Source organism: Eleginops maclovinus, chromosome 2 (genome assembly GCF_036324505.1).
Source record: "Eleginops maclovinus isolate JMC-PN-2008 ecotype Puerto Natales chromosome 2, JC_Emac_rtc_rv5, whole genome shotgun sequence".
Classification (NCBI taxonomy): Eukaryota; Metazoa; Chordata; class Actinopteri; order Perciformes; family Eleginopidae; genus Eleginops; species Eleginops maclovinus.
In genome coordinates, this window is record NC_086350.1 from 1,674,446 (window position 1) to 1,699,102 (window position 24,657).

Consider the following 24,657-nt stretch of genomic DNA (forward strand, 5'->3'; position numbering starts at 1 on the left):
CAAACCTGCTCTGTGTAGCCGGACTTCCGGGTTTAAAAGGGCGTCCAGTAGTTGCTTTTGTCGCTGGTTCTCCTTTAAAGTGGACTCCAGTTCCTCTGCTATCCTCCTCTGAAACACCACAAAGATCTCCTCAGCAGCTGCAGTCAGCCGCTCGTTGACAAAAGCTCTCAACGTTTCGACTTCAAACATGTTTTAGATTCAATCACAGCAACTTTCCCTCCGGATTCAACACGCAGAGCTCTGCTGCTAGGTCACGGTTGCCTCCGTCTCCAGCTAGCGAGCTAACTTCCTCGGCTTCGTGGGGAGATCTCTTAAGCAATGAACACCACCCACTATTTTCACATAGGTGTATTTCGACACTGTTCGTCCACTAATAATACCGGTTGGTCTCTCAAAGGAACGCTGTGTGGTCCGTCTCTGAGCAGATCGCACGTTATGCTAACTTCCGTTAGCAAGCTTGGCTTCCGGAGTCTCAGCGGGAACTTCTTCTTCCGTGAGCTTTATATCCGCTTGACAACGGCAATAAACGAAAAGGTGCATTACCGCTACCTACTGGACTGGAGTGTGGACACACATACAGACAGACAGACAGACAGACAGACACATCAAACTCTGACTCAGCTGATGCTCTCCAGGAGGGGTGTCACATTATACCGTAGTTACAGTAACCGTGATATTCAAAAAATGAAATATTGACAATTGTAGAAGTGTCCTTTTATTCGAAGTCCAGGAGTTGTTTTTAAAAGAAAACAAAGTGAGGCTCGTCAGATAAGTTTTAAAAGGAGTATTTAATAAAATGATGCGGCAGTAGGTTTTACAGAAGTTTCACAGCTGTGGTTCAATAGTTCGGAACACGCTTCCACAGGCCACGTGAGAGCAGAGACTCGAAGCGGTTATCTGCCTGGCGGTCAGCGAACAGAGAGATCGATTCTTCAGTTCAGTATTCCTTTTATTCTGCGATCGCCTTTTTCCTATTGGTCGCCTCAAAACAAAACAGAACTTCCGGTCAGGTTAGTGATTACGTGGCATTGGGTCGTCTCCCTTCTTAGGGTATTACAGCGTCAATAAGGAGAATCAGACAGTGTGTTTAATGTATAACACCACAAGTCACTCTCCGTATTACTCTTTCTCTACATTCTGTCCGCTAAGGAAACCCAAACTAAAAACGGCAGTGTAGTGTACATCCGGTTACAAAAATAAACAGTTTCAAAATAAGACAGTGTTGTAGTTACACATGATATTGACTTTAATTCCTTACACAATATGTAAATTATATGATAATCAGGGCCGTATCCACCATTGAGGTCACCGAGGTCCGGAACTTGGTACTTTTTTTCGAGGTGTATAAAATAAAAGTCGTGAAATAATTCCCTAAAAATAACTGGGCTCTATCTGAGTAATTACATACCCCACCAGGGAGGGATATCAAGGTACATTTTTAATATCAATCAATTAAGAATGAATAGATACAAGTTCTAAAGCAGCCAGAGTACCGTTACCGTAACCCCTTTATATCATTGTGAAGATTCAGTTTGATGCCCCATTATCATTTTTAATCAAAAGATCCATCCTGTCTGTATACTTTAGTTTCTTTACATCTTACCTGTTCCTCCCCCCTCCAGGTTGCCGCACCCCCGGACAGGATGTTCTCTGCCTGGATCGGCGGCTCCATCCTGGCGACCCACTCCGGCTTCCAGGAGATGCGGGTCACGAAGCAGGGCTACTATGAGTCCGGCTCCACCATTGTACACCGCAAGCTTATAGAAAGCGAAAAACGGGGTTTCCATCATTTTAATTCTGGTAAATGACCCGTTAAAGATGAAGAATGACTTCTTATTTATAGCTTTTAGGTTGTATAAATATAAAAAGATAACAAAATATATAATTAAAACAAATATATAATAGCATAATAAAAAACCCACAAAAATAATCATAATAAAAATCATTAAAAAATACTAACTGAATCTATATTAAATAATCATTCATAATAAAGAATACTAATAAAGATAAAAATAATAAAATATATAATAGTAATGAGAACACACCATAAATTATAATAAAATAACAAAATATATATTTTAATGAAATAATCACTAGTAAGAAGATACAACATTAAAATAATCACATTTATGCAAAATAATACATTAAATGTTCGTTATTTGACTCAAAAACTACAATACAATACACTGCCCGGCCAAAAAAAAAGTCCCCAGCCTGTGGGGGCCGGCTATGATCTGGGGCTGCTGCAGTTGGGCTGGTCTAGGTTCAGCAACGTGCTCAAAGCATGAGGTCAGCTGACTCCCATACTGAAGGACCAGGTTATTCCATCCATGGATTTATTCTTCCCTGATGGAGCGGGCATGTTCCAAGAGGACAAGGCCAGGATCCATCGGGCTCAGACTGTGAGAGAGTGGTTCAGGGACCATGAGACATCATTTCACACATGGATCGGCCCCCACCGAGTCCAGACCTGAACCCGATTGAGAATCTTTGGGATGTGCTGGAGAAGACTTTGCACAGTGGTCCGAATCTCCCGTCATCAATACAAGATCAAAAATAATGCAAGACAGAAATAAATGGTGAGACATTGCAGCAGCTTGTGGAAACGATGCCACAGAGAATGCGTGTTGTGTCAGTTGGTGTTATTCCTCCTACGGCCTCTAGGGGCAACCAAGAGAAAATCCCAACCCACACATGAAAACAAACTTCGACTCAGAGGTAAGATTTATGCATAATCTGAAGCATTTTAACACTTTATTCATACTTTTTAAACATGAAACCATATATAAGGAATAACTACTTCTCAGTTATAGCTTTATTTGGGTAAATATCTCTCCTTTTATTGGTTAAAGAGCGACTCAAAGCTATTTCCGTGTTGTTATCTCTGGGAAACGGGGTCAAAATATCAATGAATTTATATCATAAAACCAACATTTCTTATCCATGATTTGATGTAGAAATACTTTCCGAAATGTGAGTTATCTTGCTGAACATAATGCAGGTTATAACAATAGTAGAAACACAATAACTACAGCTGAATATTAATATGTGAACCCTCTGTTCATGAGGATGTTTAATACATTTCATATTAAGCTTTAATATCATTCAGGTGGGAATACAAATCACCCACAAAATGTCTCTTTTTGCAGCTCTTTTTACTGGTATTTTATCAGTGTACATGCCGGTGCTGAATATCTAAAAAGAGGAATCAGTGGCTGAATAAATGACAGCCAGCTTAGGTTAGCTTATGTTAGCTAACTCACGGAGAATGCTTCTTTATTTACAGTCATGGCACTTTGCTTTCCATCCGTATAACATGCTTGTGACTTGTGTTTACTGTAGTAAATGTACTTCATTTACAGGGGGATTTATTTAGCAACCAAACAGCTAAAAGGCTTGAAGCCGGTTAGCTTTGTTATGCTAACGTGTTATGCTAGGTTAGCTTAGCTTGTTTTGGTATGGAGTATTTAGACACAGATTTCTCGTTAATGTACATGAACACTTCAGGTACTTGTACTTAACTTGTGTATTTCTACTTTAGGCTACTTTATACTTTACTACATAAGTGGTACATATTCAGCTTTTTACTCGAGGAATACAAAACATGATAAATAAATGCACATTTGTAATTTTCTATAACTATTTGCACAACAGCTGCTTTGTTAATTGTGATTTACATATAATCCGACGCCAATATGTGTCTTTAGTTTATTTCTATATACTCCTGTAGCTAAGTATGTTGTAGAGTATTCATGTTCGTTATATTGTGAATTATTTAGATGCCCTTTCTATTTGTATATACTATTTATATGTTAATTTTGAATTGTAATATATGTGTATGTTATTGTATATTTTATATATTCTCAGCTCTTGTAATGCTTGACAACACTGCTGCTGTGACAAAACTAATTTCCCCATTGTGATAAAGTATCTATCTATTGATATTATTCTATTAGAATAGTACATTTCTCTAGCAACATGTTTTATTAAATATAAAAACAGACTAAATAAACACATAAAAAGTTGCCACACCTTTATATATTGATGCTTATACGTTTATCATATATATATATATTATCATATTTCTACACCATTGTAACTTTCAATCATGTATATGTACTTGTTTTTACCTTATGTGACCCATTACTTCTCTTAAATACAACTTTTAGGTACTTTTACTTTATTTCCCTGTCTTTGTTTTTGCTACTTTATACCCTAACTCCACTACAAGTAGGTTACTTTTATTGAAGTTAAAGATCTGAATACTTTTTCCAATGCTTGATCCTTGTTTACAGCGATGTGACTCCATGGATAAGCTGGAACAGACGAGATAATGCTATAGAGTCGAGAGGTTTTCAAGTGAGTAACTAAGCATCATGACTTCATCCTTCTGATCTAAGCTGGACTTCTATGAGATGTGTCTTCACTGGGATGTCAAAATACAATGCATTATTTGTTATATTTGCTGTTGCAACACTGCAGATTGTTCCGTAGTTGGACTAATAAATAAAACCACTTTTTCCTCCAGGATGTCCTCAGGCCACAGGCTGCGGGACGTGGAGCAGCAGCGCCCCCTGCTGGTCGGGGAGGAGGAGGGTGTGCAGGCGGTGGAGAGGATTCCCCACGGAGAGGCGAAGCCACTCTGGTTCATCCCGGACTGCTGCGGCATGGTGTGCGCCTTCATCACCTGGTTGCTGGTGTTCTACGCCGACTTCGTGGTCACCTTCGTCATGCTGCTGCCTTCCAGGAGCTTCTGGTACGCCGTGATCAACGGGGTCCTGTTCAACAGCTTGGCGGTGCTGGCGCTCGCCTCCCACCTCCGAGCCATGCTGACCGACCCGGTGAGGAGGGGGAGATGACAAACATTAGAAGCTCTGAGTTAAAATTCAAGCCCTGACATAAACATCACATTTAGCTGGATTATTTTTCTCTGATATTCCAAAAATCTACATTTTATGAGAGAAGACGTTTCCAAAACATGGCTTTTTGATTTAATGGCAGAAATCAGAAACTCCTAGTTATAATCAAGCCCTAAATGTCACAGGGAGGGTAAGGATGCAGGACCCAAACACAGCACAAAAAGCAGATAAACCAATGTAAACAAAAGGCAAGTTTTATTAAAATAGAAGCTGGTAACAGAGAAGAAACGACACGGGTACAAACCGGGGAGCACGAGGTAAGACCATGCATGGGAACAACGACGAACCGACAAGGGAAAGTAAGACTATACACCCAAGGTAATCACAAGACAATACACAGCTGGGGAGGAGAGGTGAAACACCATGGGGAAATAAACATCAAAATAAAACAGGAAACACAAAAACTGAAATTGTGACACTAAAGGCCCTAACACAAACATCCACACAACTTAGGAGGCAGCGGTACAAAGAGCCGACACATGCTCTCGTAGTGTATCAGGGTCTTTGAGATTTTTCCCGCTCTCTTTCCCTCCCTTTTCATCTCCTGGTTTCCTCCCTCCTCTCCTCAGGGAGCCGTTCCTAAAGGAAACGCCACGAAGAAATACGTGGAGAGTCTGCAGCTGAAGCCGGGCGAGGTCATCTACAAATGTGCAAAATGCTGCAGCATCAAACCTGAGAGGGCGCATCACTGCAGGTCAGAGGAGCTCTAACTCTGCTATGCATTGATTTGGAATAAAACACCTGCCCTTATCTTTCTCCGACACATCAGTTAACATTAATTGAACAGTGTTGTTGTTGTAGAAATTGGTAAATTGGATTCCTGTAAGGATGCAATTCCATCTGCCCCCAGGCCCTTTCACAATAAAAGACCTATCTGTTAACACCGCAGTACTTCCTACAAGCTGAGCACTTTGCTGAGAGGAATCTCAATAAGATATCTTAAAGAATCTATCCGCAGGAAGTGGGACAACAGGAGAAATGTTACTTACGATGGAAACTCTGGGAGTTAGTGAAATTGAGATGTAAGTTGTTCTCCTTCTTCTCCTTCTTCTTCTTCTCCTGCAGTATCTGTAAGCGCTGTATCCGTAAGATGGACCACCACTGTCCCTGGGTGAATAACTGTGTTGGTGAGAAAAACCAGCGCTTCTTCGTCCTCTTCACCGTAAGTCCATTATTGTGTCCACACACCAACCAGTTCAGTAGTTCAGACTGACTTCCACACACATTTCAAACAAAATACAATTATTTTAATTGTTCTCATTTTAGTCCTGGGAAATCATTTCATGTATTTAACCTCTTTCAAATATTATGGATTCATTTAAATATATCATGACTTATTTTTCGTATAAAATACCTAAAAACCGGTATGTTTGTTCTGCTCTGAAAACCTGAAAATACTCTCACTGGTCGGGTATTTAATTCAGACAGCAGGATAGAGAAATTAGCTTTACCATGTGTTATTTCATGTAGGCTATTTCTATTAAAATACCATAAACGTGCTTTATTGAGACATGTTTGTAGGGTTTCTGAACTGTTGCATGGTTATTTGACTCCCATATTTTTCTTCTTTTCTAAATCCTGACTCTTGGAAAAACCCGTCTGCTGATTGAAGAATCAACCCTGGTGACAAACTGTGTGGAGAGATTAGAAAGCTGTAGCTCTTTGTTAAATAGTTAGAAAAGTGTTTAGAGCTTCAAATACAGAGACGTTTCTCAGGGGCTCACTCACAAAAGGACGGCACTGCTTTTGTGAATGAGCCCCTAAAAATGACCCCTCAGACTCTGAGATGTTCAAACTCTTCCTCCAGATGTACATCGCTGTGATCTCCAGTCACGCTCTGGCTCTCTGCGGGTATCAGTTCATCACCTGCGTCAAGGTGCAGTGGAGCGGTGAGCATTTCTACTTTAGCTTTCACCTGTACTTTTAAATCTAGGGCTGTGCATCTAAGGGTTTTCAAACGACACCAAGTTCCTCTCGTCAGAATGAACTGAGTGACTGCAGGGACAGGGGCCGTGTCTGTCATCTTGGTGTTTGTGCTTTTCCTGAACTTTTTTTATTATACATGAAAGAAAATACTGAGAGGGCAACATAAAGACGGAAGAATCACAAGGGTGTGCGTCATTTTTGAAGGAATACAACACGTTTCTTTTAGCAATGGTTAGTCAAATCTTAATTTCAGATTGGGATTTACCAACCTCTTGTCACCCCTTAAAGACTTTGCCTGAAGAGACAGGAAAATGTCTCCGAAAAATATCTGAGACGAAGACATGAACAATAATTTCGTATAATTTGAATTGTTCATTTCTGCCTATTTAGCTGCCATACAAGGATCTGAAATATATATACTAATCACAAGGGCAATCCACAGCTGGGGAGGGAAGGGAACACACAGACAGGAAATACAAACAGACACGGGTGAAGAATTTTCAAAATAAAACAGGAAACTGGTGTGACAATAAATGGTGGTGGTTTTGGTGGGATTTCACATGGATAAAGTCTGCTGTGTTTCTGTGTCAGAGTGCAGTGACTTCTCTCCTCCGGTGACGATGCTGCTGATGATCTTCCTCTGCATGGAGGCGCTGCTCTTCTTCACCTTCACCTCCGTCATGTTCGGCACTCAGCTGCACTCCATTTGCAACGACGAGACGGTGAGAGCACACATTCCTCCGGTTTATCGACTGTGTATTTGTCCCAGAGAAAAGACGAGACAATGCATCCCGATACAGTAAGACACATAAAAAACCTAGTGTGTGTGTGTGTGTGTGTGTGTGTCAGGAGATCGAGCGTCTGAAGAACGAGAAGCCGACGTGGGAGCGTCAGACTCGCTGGGCGGGGCTGCGCTCGGTGTTTGGGGGCGGCCCGCCCTCTCTGCTGTGGATCAACCCGTTCTCCGGACTCAAACTACCGACCCTGCTGCCCCGACGCTCCTGGAGAGGGGGGGCCGAGTTCTCCGTCTGACAGGCTGTCAAACACACAACTCCGACGGGGGGGGGGCTGTAACCCTGAAGAGGACAGCGGGGGCTGCAGAGCCTCAGGACTCAGAGCCCAGAGAGATCTCCGTCAGGCAGGGGCTTCAGGCTTGTGTGTGTGTGTGTGTCCCCTCAGCTTAAAGACGCTGTTGGATGTGATGGAGGGTTTCCGTTCACACTGAACGACAGCAGATTCAGACCACAGTTCCTCTCAACATGGACTAGATCAAAATATCAGAGTGAAGTAAAACAAGGCACGTTTATTTATACAGCCCAATGTCACAAAACCCCCTCCTCTCAGGGGGCTGTACAGATCCACAAACATAGATGACAGTGTAAAATATAATTCAAATAAGCAGAGAAAATGTCGACACAACGTAAGCAAAAACACTTCAAGCATTAAGTGTGGTAACCAGAAACACATAAGAAAGGATATCTGAAAACAGTCGAGAGAGAAATGTAAGACAGGTGTAAAGTGTAAACGCTTCGGGAAAGATATGAAAAAATAACTGAAATATTTGAAAGCAGCTGCAAAAAGAAAATCTTCCATCTGGATTTAAAAGAAGTAACGTGGAGCTGCATGTGTTCGGCACGGATCCTCTTAAAGGGGCCCTGTTTAACTGATTTGGGGTTTTCCCTCTCCTGTGTTCTATAGGCTGTAGTGCATGTAAATGGTCTGCAAAGGCTAAAATCCCTGTGTTCCCTCCAGAGGGAGTTTCTGTACTACATACACCCCCCCCCCCCCCCCCCCCCGCCTGAAATGCCCTAATTTGACTCCTTTGTTTACTTCCGGAATATGGTGACACTCGTGCTTCTATTGGCTAGTGCTCCAACACATTGTATGTGCTAAGGGGCGGGACATCTCTAGGCGGTTGACCAATCACAGCAGAGCCGACCAGCTAACCAATCAGAGCAGACTGGGCACTGGCTTCAGACAGAGGGTGAAAAGAGGTGCTGCAGTACAGGCAGTCTGAGAAACATAAAGAGCTTTCTGAACATTAAAGCAGGAGACATGTCCCAGGAGAGACACTACAAACCGATATCAGCTGAACATATTTCACAATGAGGTTCCATCCGTTACCGGGAATCATATCAAGTCCAAATAATCACAGCTGGTTATTTGTTCCAAATCGTGCGGCGCTAGTCTGAATGATTTTTCTTTTTGTATTCGCTCGTTGAGATGCTGGATTTTCTGAAAGCAGCTGCTGCCTACAGACATTACGATGTGAGGAAACAGACTACAGCTGCTCTGATTTTACTTTTGGGTGATTTTAGGAGTTTATCTGCACTGTTCGCACCAGGGTTTCTGTAATACTGAAAGACAAACAATAAAATAGCCTTCAAACTAAATGAAAGAGAATTTGTAAACCTTTTAAAATGCTCCCCTCTCTTCGGAGACAGTGTCTGATTATCCCACAGTATTTTCCTTAAATTAAATCTGATTAGAATCACAAAATGGAGGGATTTAGAAACCCTGGTATGCATCGATATATAAACGATAAATAATGTATTGTAATGGTTCTTCCTTTCTGTTGATTTGAAATCAGATCATGTATTTTCTGTCCTGTGGAGTTTTCTTGTACACAAAGACAAGTTATAGATGGTTCAGTTTGAGTTCCTCTCTAAAACACACTGTGGGGATCCTTAAAGCATAGAGTGATTCATATAAATTCACTTTCTTCACTTTCATTTTAAATCCTGCAACTACAATTTATCCTTGGCGCTATCAAATGGTTTAAAATGGAAAACATGCTGAACAAATCCAAACCATCATTATTGTTTTCTTCTTGAAATTGGAATGGTTGCATAAATCAAACACTGCAATGTTTTCTAACTTTGATTCCAACGTTTCTACAGGTCCAAAGTCAGAGCACAATTGGGTTTTCTGCAAGAACTTTCTTCCTGTTAAATCTCTCTTTCTTTTGACGTGTGTTCCTGTGAGTGTTTTTAGTCAGATTCATCAAAAACTGCACAAACGTGGCGTCAATAACTTGTTTAAATGTGATGAACTCTACCTTCATAAGGCAGCCTGTTCTACGTTTCATTCAGAAGAATGTCTCCAAAAACACTTTGCCTCAAAGAGTGAAGTTTAGCTGTCAGACATTAAGGATTGTAAAAGTTGTCATGCCAAAACACTCCAGTATTCAGCATTATTGAAGCTCTGGTAATGGTATCTCTGTTAGCCATAGCTCTGCGGGCTATATATATTCCCATAACCCTCAGCGGGTCTTTGTTTTAAGTATGAACATGCCAATGTTAGCATGCTAACACAGGCTCAACTAAGACCATGCTAAACAGAAGCATGTTAGCATTTAGCACACAGCCTCACATGCTACTAGCGTTTTTATTCTTCATTTTTTTGGAGTCGAAATGATCACACCAAACACTGTAACTCCAAGAGTGAAGTTTTGCTGTCAGACATGAAGGATTGTAAAAGATGTCATGCCAAAACTCAAGTATTTAGCATTATTGAAGCTAATGTTATTTCTATTAGCCATAGCTCTGCGGGCTGAAGTATTGATCTATCGTTGGGATTTATTTAGTTCAATACTTCAGATTTTGACTAAAGATCTCCAGAAGGATTGACATTCCCTATAAGCCTCAGCTGTTTTCTGTGTTCATTGTGAATTTGCCAATGTTAGCATGCTAACACGCTAAACTAAGACCATGCTAAACATAAGCGTGTTAGCATTTAGCTCACATGCTACTAGCGTTGCTTCAGTTTTCTTCCTTTCTTTGGGTCGATTTGGGGGATTTTAACTACAAATATTATACTTTATGTTTGGAAAGCACCGATATCCTGAATAACAGGCCAGTTAAGAACAAAATGTGCTCATAGGAATGTTTCTTCTTGAGGCCTTGTGTCCTTTCTTTGTGTATTTTGTCAAATGTTAAGTGTGTGCAGTGGGATTTAAACTTGAGTGTGTTGTTTGACATTCCCGGAGAACATGAGATGTTTCGTGGTGTGTGTGTTGTTTTTTTTACCCGAGTACAATCTGTTTTAACCCCCAGCTTCAGAGGATGAACAGCTGATTCTTTCTGGTGATTCAATGCTGCTTCTTTACAGTTTTCCTTAGTTATTATTCACTAAATGTGTCTCCAAAAACTCTTTGGAAGACACCTCTACAAATTAAATCAGTGTGTCTGCAACTCTTTGAGAAATGAAGCTATGGAAACAGTAAAATCAAATGTAAAACAGTTTGGCATCATTTTAACATGGTCTGTTGGGAGTCAAATCAGTGCTGTCCTTCAGAGATTTCTATCTAATGATGTTTTGATATGTTATAAAGTTTTGAAAAGACTTTAACAACGAAAGAGTTGAACTGACAGCACATTCCTTTATCTGAGATTTCTGAGGCTTTTAAATGTTGATTTGTTTCCACTTAGAATAAACTGAGTTCCTTTCTACCTCTCATATCATTTCAGCTTCATTTAGTCTGTCTGTGTGTCCACCCTCCAGCCCAGTAGGTGGCGGTAATGCGCCTTTTCGTTTATTGCCGTTGTCAAGCGGATATAAAGCTCACGGAAGAAGAAGTTCCCGCTGAGACTCCGGAAGCCAAGCTTGCTAACAGAAGTTAGCATAACGTGCGATCTGCTCAGAGACCGACCACACAGCGTTCCTTTGAGAGACCAACCGGTATTATTAGTGGACGAACAGTGTCGAAATACACCTATGTGAAAATAGTGGGTGGTGTTCATTGCTTAAGAGATCTCCCCACGAAGCCGAGGAAGTTAGCTCGCTAGCTGGAGACGGAGGCAACCGTGACCTAGCAGCAGAGCTCTGCGTGTTGAATCCGGAGGGAAAGTTGCTGTGATTGAATCTAAAACATGTTTGAAGTCGAAACGTTGAGAGCTTTTGTCAACGAGCGGCTGACTGCAGCTGCTGAGGAGATCTTTGAGGTGTTTCAGAGGAGGATAGCAGAGGAACTGGAGTCCACTTTAAAGGAGAACCAGCGACAAAAGAAACTACTGGACGCCCTTTTAAACCCGGAAGTCCGGCTACACAGAGCAGGTTTGTAAAGTGTTCTATGTTTACTCTAAACCAGTGCTTCTCAACTAGTGGGTCGCGACCCAGGAGTGGGTCGCAGATTTTTAAGTCCACTTTTATTTTGAAGGCCGAAATGTCTAATGCTGCGCGTGCGGTAACCGTTTGACTGGAAATGTGGGAGACCAGAAACGGTTTGGAAAACTGCTGTCACGATGTGATCGTCTTCTGAACAAAACAAACTTACTTCAGATAGAAAAACACTTAAAGAAAAAAGAACCCCGGTTTGATGATTAACATTTAGTAGGTGGTGACCCATCAGATTCTGTCTGATTTATAATAACTAAAACATGTGTAGGCTGTCTTTAATTTTGACCCCCAGAACAATGGGGGCTATCTACCCTTATCCACAATCTAAAGGATTCACAGCCTCTCCTCTCTCTCTCTCTCCTCTCTGAGGAGCAGCAGCTTCAGCTGGCAGAACAAAGTACCACAAGATAAATGGCCTTTTATAGTTTATATATAGTTTGTTTAGTTTATATTTAGTTTATATTTAGTAATATTTAGTGTATATTTAGTGTATATTTAGTAGTTTAGTTATATTGAGTGTATATTTCTCCTTCCTCCTTTGTATTGAACTGTTGCACCTCAATTTCCCTCGGGATAAATAAAGCTTCTTGAATCTTGAATTTAAATATGATTAAATATGATATCGGTAATAACCGATTTATTTACGATGGAAAACGGAGAACCACTGCTCTAAACCATACTGGGAAACTGCTGCTACAAGTAATCCGCTCATTAGACAAATGAGTACTAAAAAGTACAGAGGTGGTAGAAGTACTCTGATCCTGTACTTTAGTAAAGTAGAAGTACTCAGATCTTGTACTTTAGTAAAGTAGAAGTACTCAGATCTTGTACTGGAGTAAAAGTAGAAGTACTCAGATCTTGTACTTTAGTAAAGTAGAAGTACTCAGATCCTGTACTTTAGTAAAGTAGAAGTACTCTGATCCTGTACTTTAGTAAAGTGGAAGTACTCAGATCCTGTACTGGAGTAAAAGTAGAAGTACTCTGATCCTGTACTTTAGTAAAGTAGAAGTACTCAGGTCTTGTACTTGAGTAAAAGTAGAAGTACTCAGATCTTGTACTTGAGTAAAAGTAGAAGTACTCAGTTCTTGTACTTGAGTAAAGTAGAAGTACTCAGATCTTGTACTTGAGTAAAAGTAGAAGTACTCAGATCTTGTACTGGAGTAAAAGTAGAAGTACTCAGGTCTTGAGTAAAAGTAGAAGTACTCAGGTCTTGTACTTGAGTAAAGTAGAAGTACTCAGATCTTGTACTTGAGTAAAGTAGAAGTACTCAGATCTTGTACTTTAGTAAAGTAGAAGTACTCAGGTCTTGTACTTTAGTAAAGTAGAAGTACTCAGATCTTGAGTAAAAGTAGAAGTACTCAGGTCTTGTACTTTGGTAAAGTGGAAGTACTCAGATCTTGAGTAAAAGTAGAAGTACTCAGATCTTGAGTAAAGTGGAAGTACTCAGATCCTGTACTTGAGTAAAGTAGAAGTACTCAGATCCTGTACTCGAGTAAAGTAGAAGTACTCAGATCCTGTACTTGAGTAAAGTAGAAGTACTCAGATCCTGTACTTGAGTAAAGTAGAAGTACTCAGATCCTGTACTTGAGTAAAGTAGAAGTACTCAGATCCTGTACTTGAGTAAAGTAGAAGTACTCAGATCCTGTACTTGAGTAAAGTAGAAGTACTCAGATCTTGTTCTTGAGTAAAGTAGAAGTACTCAGATCTTGTTCTTGAGTAAAGTAGAAGTACTCAGGTCTTGTTCTTGAGTAAAGTAGAAGTACTCAGGTCTTGTTCTTGAGTAAAGTAGAAGTACTCAGGTCTTGTTCTTGAGTAAAGTAGAAGTACTCAGATCTTGTACTTGAGTAAAGTAGAAGTACTCAGATCTTGTACTTGAGTAAAGTAGAAGTACTCAGGTCTTGTACTTGAGTAAAGTAGAAGTACTCAGATCTTGTTCTTGAGTAAAGTAGAAGTACTCAGATCTTGTTCTTGATTAAAGTAGAAGTACTCAGGTCTTGTTCTTGAGTAAAGTAGAAGTACTCAGGTCTTGTTCTTGAGTAAAGTAGAAGTACTCAGGTCTTGTACTTGAGTAAAGTAGAAGTACTCAGATCTTGTACTTGAGTAAAGTAGAAGTACTCAGATCTTGTACTTGAGTAAAGTAGAAGTACTCAGATCTTGTACTTGAGTAAAGTAGAAGTACTCAGATCTTGTACTTGAGTAAAGTAGAAGTACTCAGATCTTATACTTGAGTAAAGTAGAAGTACCAGAGTGTAGGAATACTCTGTCACAGTGAAAGTATTCTAAATGTTCCTCCAGTGAAAGTAGAAAGTACTCTCCTCTAAATGTACTTAAAGCAGCGACAGTAAAAGTAGTCATTGTCTGATTGGTCCATTTCAGAATAATATCTCTGATATGTTTTATAATGATTGATCATTAAAGTGTTCTCAGAGCTGGTAAAGGTGCAGCTAGTTTGAATGCTTTGTATACTGCAGGGTAGCTGCTGGATTTACTGCAGGTGAACTACAGTCTGATTTAAGGGCTGATTCTAGTAGGAAATGAACAACAGCTGGAAGGGCCAATGTTAGCAGCAGCTAGCTCTACAGCCAGCTCACCCAGTTAAAACAGAAAAGCAGCACTTCTACAGGAAAAAGACACTCCAGGCGGAGAGAATGCAAACTATTAGGCAATTTACATTTCAGTCTATTGAAATTGTGGACAGACAAGGGACAGTATATGCATGGTAATTACAAACCCATCCGTATGATCATTTCCTGAGAATGGTCAAGGCCACACCTTTCCCTGCCGTGGGATTACTGAAGGATTTCTGATTCTTCTGGAGAACAGAAGAAGTGAGCCAATAGAGAAACTGCTGGGATTTGCGCTTTAACCAGCTTGATATGGATTTATATCTACTGGTTATATAAGAGTACACAGAGTACGTGTTTTCCCATTAAAAGAATGAGTTTTTAATTTAAAGTTTTCTAACATCTGCATCCATTTCATTCATCTCCACAGGTACCCGGCAGCAGGCGTGTAGCTCCAGTCTGGAGAAGGAGGATCCAGAGCCCCCCCACATTAAAGAGGAACAGGAGGAACTCCAGTCCAGTCCGGAGATAGAGCAGGAGGTGACTGATACTTACCTCCGATTAACTTCTGTGAAGAGTGAAGAAGAGAAAGCTCAGTCCTCATGGCTTAATGAAATCCAGACTGAGGAGAACCGAGAGGCAGAGAGAACAGAAGCTGATGAAGAGGACTGTGGAGGATCAGATCCAGGTCATCCTTTACAACCAGCTACTCAATACTCGACTCCACTCTCCTCTGAGTATGAGACTGACAACAGTAGAAATTGGGAGAAACCTGGTTTAACCCCTCTGCACAACAACGCCGTACCAGGAAGTGGCATCAAGTGTGATAGAAGCTTTGTCCACAAGGGGAAACTTCAGACTAGAGAGACACTTTATCGTTGCCCCTTCTGTGATTACACCTCTTCGATAAGGTCATGTTTGAGCATACACCTCACAGTTCATGAGAAAGCAAACCCTCATAGCAGCTCAGTTTCATCTAAAAGAGAGGTGGTGTCGAACATGAGAATCCACACAGTGGAGAGGCCATTCAAGTGTACGGTTTGTAGTAAAAGTTTCTCATACAAGTCAAATCTGAGACAACACTTAATTGTCCACACGGGGGTGAAACCATTCAGCTGTTCAGTTTGCAAAAAAAGTTTCAGTCGGCGGTGGTATTTTCAAAGACACAAGTGTGTCCGTGAGTGCAGCGAATAACGTGAAGTTCAGAGAGGTTTTCTGCCGCGGATACGGATAAATGTGTTCGCTTTATTTCAGTGTAACTCCTTTTGACTGCTTTGTTTTGGCCCTTTAACCTGGACTATAATGCTGTGTGAGTAGCGTATAAATAAAGAGTCGCAGAAATTCAATCTTGATGGTTTTCTTATTTTGTCAACAACCTGCTTTCACTCTACTGGTCAGTCCGATCCACAGAGCATTACGAAGAACTCCCAAAAAGAAATTCAACAAGCAGTCGAAAGTAAGATCAGGAGGATAATGGAAATGTAATCACACACCATTATGTGAATTTATGAAAGAGTACATATTCTGGTCATTTGGGGTCTGCACCTCTCTATTCAGCCCTGTTTTGATCAACATTTGCTGATACAGACATTTTGAACACAGCTGCTGATGCACAGGAGTACTTATGAGGCGTGTTCCTCTACATCTGGATCAGAGAACATGTCCCAGATTGTTCATTAATATATATTTTTGCAGACGTTCGCTCAGACAATGTTTTGAACCATGTTCACAAGGTTGTGATATGGATTGGTATCTACTGGTTATATAAGAGTACACAGAGTACGTGTTTTTAATTTAAAGTTTTCTAACATCTGCATCCATTTCATTTATCTCCACAGGTACCCGGCAGCAGGAGTGTAGCTCCAGTCTGGAGAAGGAGGATCCAGAGCCCCCCCACATTAAAGAGGAACAGGAGGAACTCCAGTCCAGTCCGGAGATAGAGCAGGAGGTGGCTGATACTTACCTCCGATTAACTTCTGTGAAGAGTGAAGAAGAGGATGAAGAGAAAGCTCAGTCCTCACGGCTTAATGAAATCCAGACGGAGGAGAACCGAGAGGCAGAGAGAACAGAAGCTGATGAAGAGGACTGTGGAGGATCAGATCCAGGTCATCCTTTACAACCAGCTACTCAATACTCGACTCCACTCTCCTCTGAGTATGAGACTGACGACAGTAGAAATTGGGAGAAACCTGGTTTAACCCCTCTGCACAACAACGCCGTACCAGGAAGTGGCATCGAGTGTGATAGAAGCTTTGTCCACAAGGGGAAACTTCAGACTAGAGAGACCCCTCATAGCAGCTCAGTTTGTCAACAAACATCTAGAAGAGAGGTGGTGTCGAACATGAGGATCCACACAGGGGAGAAACCATGCAAGTGTACGGTTTGTAGTAAAAGTTTCTCATACAAGTCAAATCTGAAAAGACACCTGCTTGTCCACACAGGGGAGAAACCATACAAGTGTACGGTTTGTGGTAAACGCTACAATGACAAGTCAAATCTGAGAAGACACTTGACTGTCCACACGGGAGAAACCATTCAGTGGTCCAGTTTGTGGTAAAAGCTTTTCACGAGTTACAAATCTGACATCACTCAGCTCTGGACGCAGGGGAGAGACCATTTAGTTGTCCAGTTTGCGAGATAGGTTTCGCTTGGCTGTCATATTTTTATAAACACAAGTGTGTTGGTGAGAGCAGCAAAAAAAGAGGGAAGTTGCAGAGATAGTCTTTTTTGCCTTTCGAATGTTTTCTGCCGCGGATACGGATAAATGTGTTCGCTTTATTTCAGTGTAACTCCTTTTGACTGCTTTGTTTTGGCCCTTTAACCTGGACTATAATGCTGTGTGAGTAGCGTATAAATAAAGAGTCGCAGAAATTCAATCTTGATGGTTTTCTTATTTTGTCAACAACCTGCTTTCACTCTACTGGTCAGTCCGATCCACAGAGCATTACAGAGAACTCCCAAAAAGAAATTCAACAAGCAGTCGAAAGTAAGATCAGGAGGATAATGGAAATGTAATCACACACCATTATGTGAATTTATGAAAGAGTACATATTCTGGTCATTTGGGGTCTGCACCTCTTTATTCAGCCCTGTTTTGATCAACATTTGCTGATACAGACATTTTGAACACAGCTGCTGATGCACAGGAGTACTTATGAGGCGTGTTCCTCTACATCTGGATCAGAGAACATGTCCCAGATTGTTCATTAATATATATTTTTGCAGACGTTCGCTCAGACAATGTTTTGAACCATGTTCACAAGGTTGTGATATGGATTTATATCTACTGGTTATATAAGAGTACACAGAGTACGTGTTTTTAATTTAAAGTTTTCTAACATCTGCATCCATTTCATTTATCTCCACAGGTACCCGGCAGCAGGCGTGTAGCTCCAGTCTGGAGAAGGAGGATCCAGAGCCCCCCCACATTAAAGAGGAACAGGAGGAACTCCAGTCCAGTCCGGAGATAGAGCAGGAGGTGGCTGATACTTACCTCCGATTAACTTCTGTGAAGAGTGAAGAAGAGGATGAAGAGAAAGCTCAGTCCTCACGGCTTAATGAAATCCAGACGGAGGAGAACCGAGAGGCAGAGAGAACAGAAGCTGATGAAGAGGACTGTGGAGGATCACATCCAGGTCATCCTTTACAACCAGCTACTCAATACTCGACTCCACTCTCCTCTGAGTATGAGACTGACGACAGTAGAAATTGGGAGAAACCTGGTTTAACCCCTCTGCACAACAACGACGTACCAGGAAGTGGCATCGAGTGTGATAGAAGCTTTGTCCACAAGGGGAAACTGCGGAAACACCCTGGAGAGACCCCTCATAGCAGCTCAGTTTGTCAACAAACATCTAGAAGAGAGGTGGTGTCGAACAGGAGGATCCACACAGGGGAGAAACCATACAAGTGTACGGTTTGTGGTAAACGCTACAATGACAAGTCAAATCTGAGAAGACACTTGACTGTCCACACGGGAGAAACCATTCAGTGGTCCAGTTTGTGGTAAAAGCTTTTCACGAATTACAAGTCTGACACATCACTCAGCTCTGGACGCAGGGGAGAGACCATTTAGTTGTCCAGTTTGCGAGATAGGTTTCGCTCAGCTGTCATATTTTTATAAACACAAGTGTGTTGGTGAGAGCAGCAAAAAAAGAGGGAAGTTGCAGAGATAGTCTTTTTTGCCTTTCGAATGTTTTCTGCCGCGGATACGGATAAATGTGTTAGCTTTATTTCAGTGTAACTCCTTTTGACTGCTTTGTTTTGGCCCTTTAACCTGGACTATAATGCTGTGTGAGTAGCGTATAAATAAAGAGTCGCAGAAATTCAATCTTGATGGTTTTCTTATTTTGTCAACAACCTGCTTTCACTCTACTGGTCAGTCCGATCCACAGAGCATTACAAAGAACTCCCAAAAAGAAATTCAACAAGCAGTCGAAAGTAAGATCAGGAGGATAATGGAAATGTAATCACACACCATTATGTGAATTTATGAAAGAGTACATATTCTGGTCATTTGGGGTCCGCACCTCTCTATTCAGCCCTGTTTTGATCAACATTTGCTGATACAGACATTTTTGAACACAGCTGCTGATGCACAGGAGTACTTATGAGGCGTGTTCCTCTACATCTGGATCAGAGAACATGTCCCAGATTGTTCATTAATATATATTTTTGCAGACGTTCGCTCAGACAATGTTTTGAACCATGTTCACAAGGTTGTGATATGGATTTATATCTACTGGTTATATAAGAGTACACAGAGTACGTGTTTTTAATTTAAAGTTTTCTAACATCTGCATCCATTTCATTTATCTCCACAGGTACCCGGCAGCAGGCGTGTAGCTCCAGTCTGGAGAAGGAGGATCCAGAGCCCCCCCACATTAAAGAGGAACAGGAGGAACTCCAGTCCAGTCCGGAGATAGAGCAGGAGGTGGCTGATACTTACCTCCGATTAACTTCTGTGAAGAGCGAAGAAGAGGGTGAAGAGAAAGCTCAGTCCTCATGGCTTAATGAAATCCAGACTGAGGAGAACCGAGAGGCAGAGAGAACAGAAGCTGATGAAGAGGACTGTGGAGGATCACATCCAGGTCATCCTTTACAACCAGCTACTCAATACTCGACTCCACTCTCCTCTGAGTATGAGACTGACGACAGTAGAAATTGGGAGAAACCTGGTTTAACCCCTCTGCACAACAACGCCGTACCAGGAAGTGGCATCGAGTGTGATAGAAGCTTTGTCCACAAGGGGAAACTTCAGACTAGAGAGACCCCTCATAGCAGCTCAGTTTGTCAACAAACACCTAAAAGAGAGGTGGTGTCGAACATGAGGATCCACACAGGGGAGAAACCATTCAAGTGTACGGTTTGTAGTAAAAGTTACTCCAACAAGTCAAATCTAAGACAACACTTAACTGTCCACACCGGGGAGAGACCATTCAGCTGTTCAGTTTGTGGTAAAAGTTTCACATATAAGTCAAATCTGAGACTACACTCAAATGTCCACACCGGGGAGAAACCATTCAGCTGTTCACTCTGTAGTAAATCATTCACAACAGGTAGCAATCTGAGACAACACCTGCTTGTCCACACAGGGGAGAGACCATTCAAGTGTACTTTTTGTAGTAAAAGCTACACCGACAAGTCAAGTCTGAAAAGACACTTGACTGTCCACACCGGGGAGAAACCATTTAGCTGTTCAGTTTGTGGTAAAAGCTTTTCACGAGTTACAAGTCTGACACATCACTCAACTCTGCACGCAGGGGAGAGACCTTTGAAGTGTACTTTTTGTAGTAAAAGTTTCACATACAAGTCAGATCTGAATAGACACTTAACTGTTCACACAGCGGAGAAACCATTCAGTTGTTCAGCTTGTAGTAAATCATTCACAACAGGTAGCAATCTGAGACAACACCTGCTTGTCCACACAGGGGAGAGACCATTCAAGTGTACGGTTTGTAGTAAATCATTCACAACACGTAGGAATCTGAGACAACACCTGCTTGTCCACACGGGGGAGAGACCATACAAGTGTACGGTTTGTAGTAAAAGCTACAACAACAAGTCAAATCTTAGAAGACACTTGACTGTCCACACTGGAGAAACCGTTTAGCTGTTCAGTTTGCAAGAATGGTTTCGCTCGGCTTTCATATCTAAATAAACACAAGTGTGTTGGTGAGAGCGGCAAAAAAGAGGGAAGTTGCAGATGTGTTCTTTTGCCTTTCATGGTTGTTGTTTTGCTGCAGATACTGCTATTGGTGTTATCTTTATTACAGTTTAGGCAGCTTAACAAGGGCGGGCGGGTCTAGACATTATTTGATGGGGTGGCACATTTAAATCACTTTAAAAATTAGAACTGTAAAAATGACAGCCCTACTCTCTAGAACATACATGATGAACAGCACAAATGCAAAAGAGGCAACTTCACATGTACAGTTTTGAAGATCCAGACGGGCGTTGCTTGGATCTAGTAACATCGGGGGCTTAGCCCAGCCCGACGATTGTGCATTTCAAAAATATATTCTGTATATATCAATAGAGTTTATCAAGACCCTCTATAATAGACCGATCTACCACCCAAACAGGAACATATGTACATAAGTTACTCAATAAAAAGTGTGCAAATCTATTTAGTATCCTAGCCCTTTGAGTGTTTGTCTTTTTTATAAATCTTTTTGGAGTTTTCGTTCATATGCAAATACTTGACACATACAATGTTTCCAGGTAGACCTGTTAAGACGTAGTAAGCGGTTTGTCTTACAGTGTATGCTGAAAACAACAACCAATTTAACCTAAGCCAGAACGGCTTCTATGACTGAACCTTAGTTACCCATTATCCCTTCCCACCCAGCAAAAACAAAAAACAACAAAGTGCCTGGCTTGAAGAAAACGGACAAAGTGAGAGTGGGGTAATTCGAGCCTGGCTGCAAGCTCTGTAAATCAGTCAAACTGTTTTTTGTAAAGGTCCTTGACATGCAGCAGGCCTTTGTTTCGCCAGATATTAAAAGTAGGGTCTGACAGGGAGGGTGGAAATAGATGGTTTTTAACAATCGGGGCTAAAGCTGAAGGTTCATTCAAGCCATAATGTTTACGGAATTGCATCCACATTTTCAGGGAGTTGGTAACAACAGGGTTCTGTGAGACATTATGAATCTTGAGAGGGAGTCGCGCGGTAAGGCGGGACCGTAGTTCTATCTGAGCCCATGAGGGACCTGTGTCAGCTCCTCTGTCAAACCAATGAATAAGTTTGTTAACGCTGCATGCCCAGTAATATTGGGTAGTGCGAGACCGCCCAGCTTTTTGGGGAGTGGCTTGTTCAACCACAGAAACGACGATGTTGTCTGGTCTAGCTGCTGAAAAGAGGATTTTCTCATCAACATTGGAATATGCTGGAAGAAATAGAGGAATTTCGGGAGAATCACCATCTTTACCAGGTTAACTCTGCCAGTTAGGGAAAGGGGGAGAGAGGACCAACGAGTCATATCAAGCTTATATGGGGTTTGATACATATAACAGCAAATCGTCCGCGTACAGGGACAGCTTGTGGTTGACATCATTCCTGGTGATACCCTCGATTCTCTCCTCCCCCCGAAGCCAGATGGCCAATGGTTCAACAGCTAAAGCAAATAGGAGGGGGGAGAGGGGGCCTCCCTGTCTGGGGCCTCTACGAAGGGCAAAGGAGGGCGACCTCACACCATTTGTAAGGATATGGGCAGTTGGGTCATAAAGCAGTCTAATCCATGCAATAAAGTCAGAGCTGAAGCCACATTTTAACATAAAGAGAAGAGGGAAAGAGAAGAGAAGAGAAACGTTCGTTATTGCCATCTTTCTTGGTGATTTGAAGCTTTGCTGGGTAAAGGAGAGCTGGTCGGAGGCCTAGGTTATACAGCTTAGCCATGACATCGCGGTAGGCCGTACGTTGCTCTAAGACGTCGGGGCAATAGTCCTTGTAGATGCAGAACAGCGAGTCACGGTACTTCAGGTCATTCCTCCGTTTGCGGGCTCCCGGATTATCAGCTCTTTGGTCTGGTGTCGGTGAAAACATACGATCACAGGCCTGGGCCTATCTCCCTGTCTTGGCTTAGCAGCTAGGGAGCGGTGGGCCCGGTCTAGCTCTGGTGGGGTTTGTAGCACTTGGTCCCCAAATATCTCCATCAGGACTTCAGAGAAAAGGGTCGTGGGTCGTGGGTCGTGGACCCTCTATGGACTCTGGCAGGCCGACAATCGTGACGTTGCTACGCCGGCTTCGTCCCTCTAAATCCATGTTCTTGGTTTTGATCTTAGCACAAGCCTCTGCTAAAGTGGAGCATGATACTTCGAGGGCCTGGATACGTCCTTCAGTTAAGTTGGCGTTGGTCTCCAAACTTGCAATTCGTTCACCAAAGTCAGTCACTGTGGCCTGTACTGTGTCTAGTTTAGCTTGAAGAGAAGCAAACGCCGACCTGAGGTCAGCACACAGCGCTGTCCATATGGACTGGCGGTGCTCCTCCAGCAAGCTAGTCAGAGCGGGCATGCTAATCTGGCTAGCCCCGGCGGACGAGTCGTCTCTTTTGGTGTCTTTTTCCTTAGTCTGCTTAGTTTTTGAGGCCATGAATCATGTAGAAGATATTACTAGAGAGTCGTGTTGGATTTGGGTTATAAAAAGCTATGTTTTTTCAGAACAGTGCGGGAGAGCGCGATGCATGCGTCTACTCCATTCCTCTCTCCACCGGAAGTCCTTGAAGGTGTTTTTATGTGGGGGGTGGACCTCACATCCTCACAACCAAAAACACACCATAGCCAATAACAATTCATTTAAACTTTGTTTTTGTCCCCTTATTGTTGTGAGTGTGTTTGGGCTCCTGGTCCCAGAGCTTCTCCTCTCTCCCACCTCAGTTCTCACTTCCTGTCCAACAGTGTTTCATACTGGATTATAAATGCTGTGTGAGCAGAGTATGAATAAAGAATTGCAGAAATTCAATGCTGATGGTTTTCTTATTTGCTCAACAACTTGCTTTTACTTCACCGGTCAGTTCCATGTAGGCTGTAGCAACGCCCTCAGGAGGGAACACAGGGATTCTAGCCTCTGCAGACCATTTACATGCACTACAACCTATAGATCACACTACAGGAAAGGGAAACTCCCTTACAACTTGTAGTCATTACACGCTTGAAGAAATTGGATAGTTTTTCAGTTTGATGGACGTGAAAGTTAATGTTCTCTCTATTAATGAATGTCTTCTTGGAAACCTTATCGTTATGAATGAAGCAGTGCCACTCAGCTCTGTCACTCACAAGGGAGAAATCCCAGGATCTAAAAGCACACATTTTTCAGTGTCTTTACGATTGTATATTCTGAATGTAAACAAACTAAATGCCAAGACGTTGTAAATGTATTTGATTATATTCCTCTTAACCAGCTGCGATATTCTGCCTTTAAAAAAAAACAATCACTTGGAAAAAAAACCTGATTCCAGCTTCTTCTTCTTCCTCCTCTTTTTTATCATCACATCTGTGGTCAGACTTCCCTTTTCATTCCCCCAGTCCCCCTTCATAGTGTGTTTGCCAGCTCATAGAGTCCTGTTGAGTACCCCGATGTTAGAAATGTAGAGCACGGGTCTCCAGAGCACACAAACTGCCGGATGCTAACTTGCATACGTTGGGCGATTAGCACAATTGTCATCCATCCATCTTCTCCTGCTTTTCCGTCAGGGTCGCGGAGGTAACAGCTCCAGCAGAGAGCCCCAAACTTTCCTTTCCCTGGCCACATCAACCAGCTCTGACTGGGGGATTCCAAGGCGCTCCCAGGCCAGCTAAGAGATATAATCCCTCCACCTGGTCCTAGGTCTACCCCTCGGTCTCTTCCCAGCTGGACGTGCATGGAACACCTTCCTAGGGAGGCGCCCAGGTGGCATCCTCACTAGGTGCCCGAACCACCTCAACTGGCTCCTTTCAACGCGAAGGAGCAGCGGTTCTACTCCGAGTCCCTCCCGGATGACTGAACTTCTCACCTTATCCCTAAGGGAGATAACAGCCACCCTGCGGAGAAATCCCATTTCGGCCGCTTGTATCCGTGATCTGGTTCTTTCAGTCCTGACCCATCCCTCATGACCATAGGTGAGGGTAGGAACGAAGATGGCCCGGTAGACAGA

At 42.2% G+C, this 24,657-nt stretch overlaps 2 protein-coding genes across 7 annotated transcripts; both read left to right on the plus strand.

Moving 5' to 3' along the window:
• Window positions 1-2,315: 2,315 nt before the first annotated feature.
• On the plus strand, window positions 2,316-11,303 carry LOC134881028 (palmitoyltransferase ZDHHC7-like). The gene is made up of 8 exons (XM_063908133.1): window positions 2,316-2,718; window positions 4,296-4,359; window positions 4,529-4,841; window positions 5,489-5,613; window positions 5,985-6,081; window positions 6,727-6,808; window positions 7,437-7,567; window positions 7,695-11,303. The coding sequence occupies exons 3-8, from the start codon at window positions 4,530-4,532 to the stop codon at window positions 7,875-7,877; spliced, it is 930 nt and encodes a 309-aa protein (XP_063764203.1). The 5' UTR covers window positions 2,316-2,718; window positions 4,296-4,359; window position 4,529; the 3' UTR covers window positions 7,878-11,303.
• Window positions 11,304-11,441: 138 nt separating this feature from the next.
• LOC134880954 (zinc finger protein 271-like) lies at window positions 11,442-23,490 on the plus strand. 6 transcript variants are annotated; one of them, XM_063908012.1, is made up of 5 exons: window positions 11,442-11,900; window positions 14,958-15,560; window positions 16,366-16,902; window positions 17,896-18,438; window positions 19,351-23,490. In XM_063908012.1, exons 1-5 carry the CDS (start codon window positions 11,717-11,719, stop codon window positions 20,637-20,639), a joined length of 3,156 nt encoding a protein of 1,051 aa, XP_063764082.1. In that variant the 5' UTR covers window positions 11,442-11,716; the 3' UTR covers window positions 20,640-23,490. The 6 variants fall into 6 exon arrangements, with proteins under 6 accessions (XP_063764082.1, XP_063764092.1, XP_063764117.1 ...); XM_063908022.1 differs by having other exon boundaries at window positions 16,366-16,896; XM_063908047.1 differs by having other exon boundaries at window positions 17,896-18,443; window positions 19,351-19,688.
• The last annotated feature ends 1,167 nt before the right edge of the window (window positions 23,491-24,657 follow it).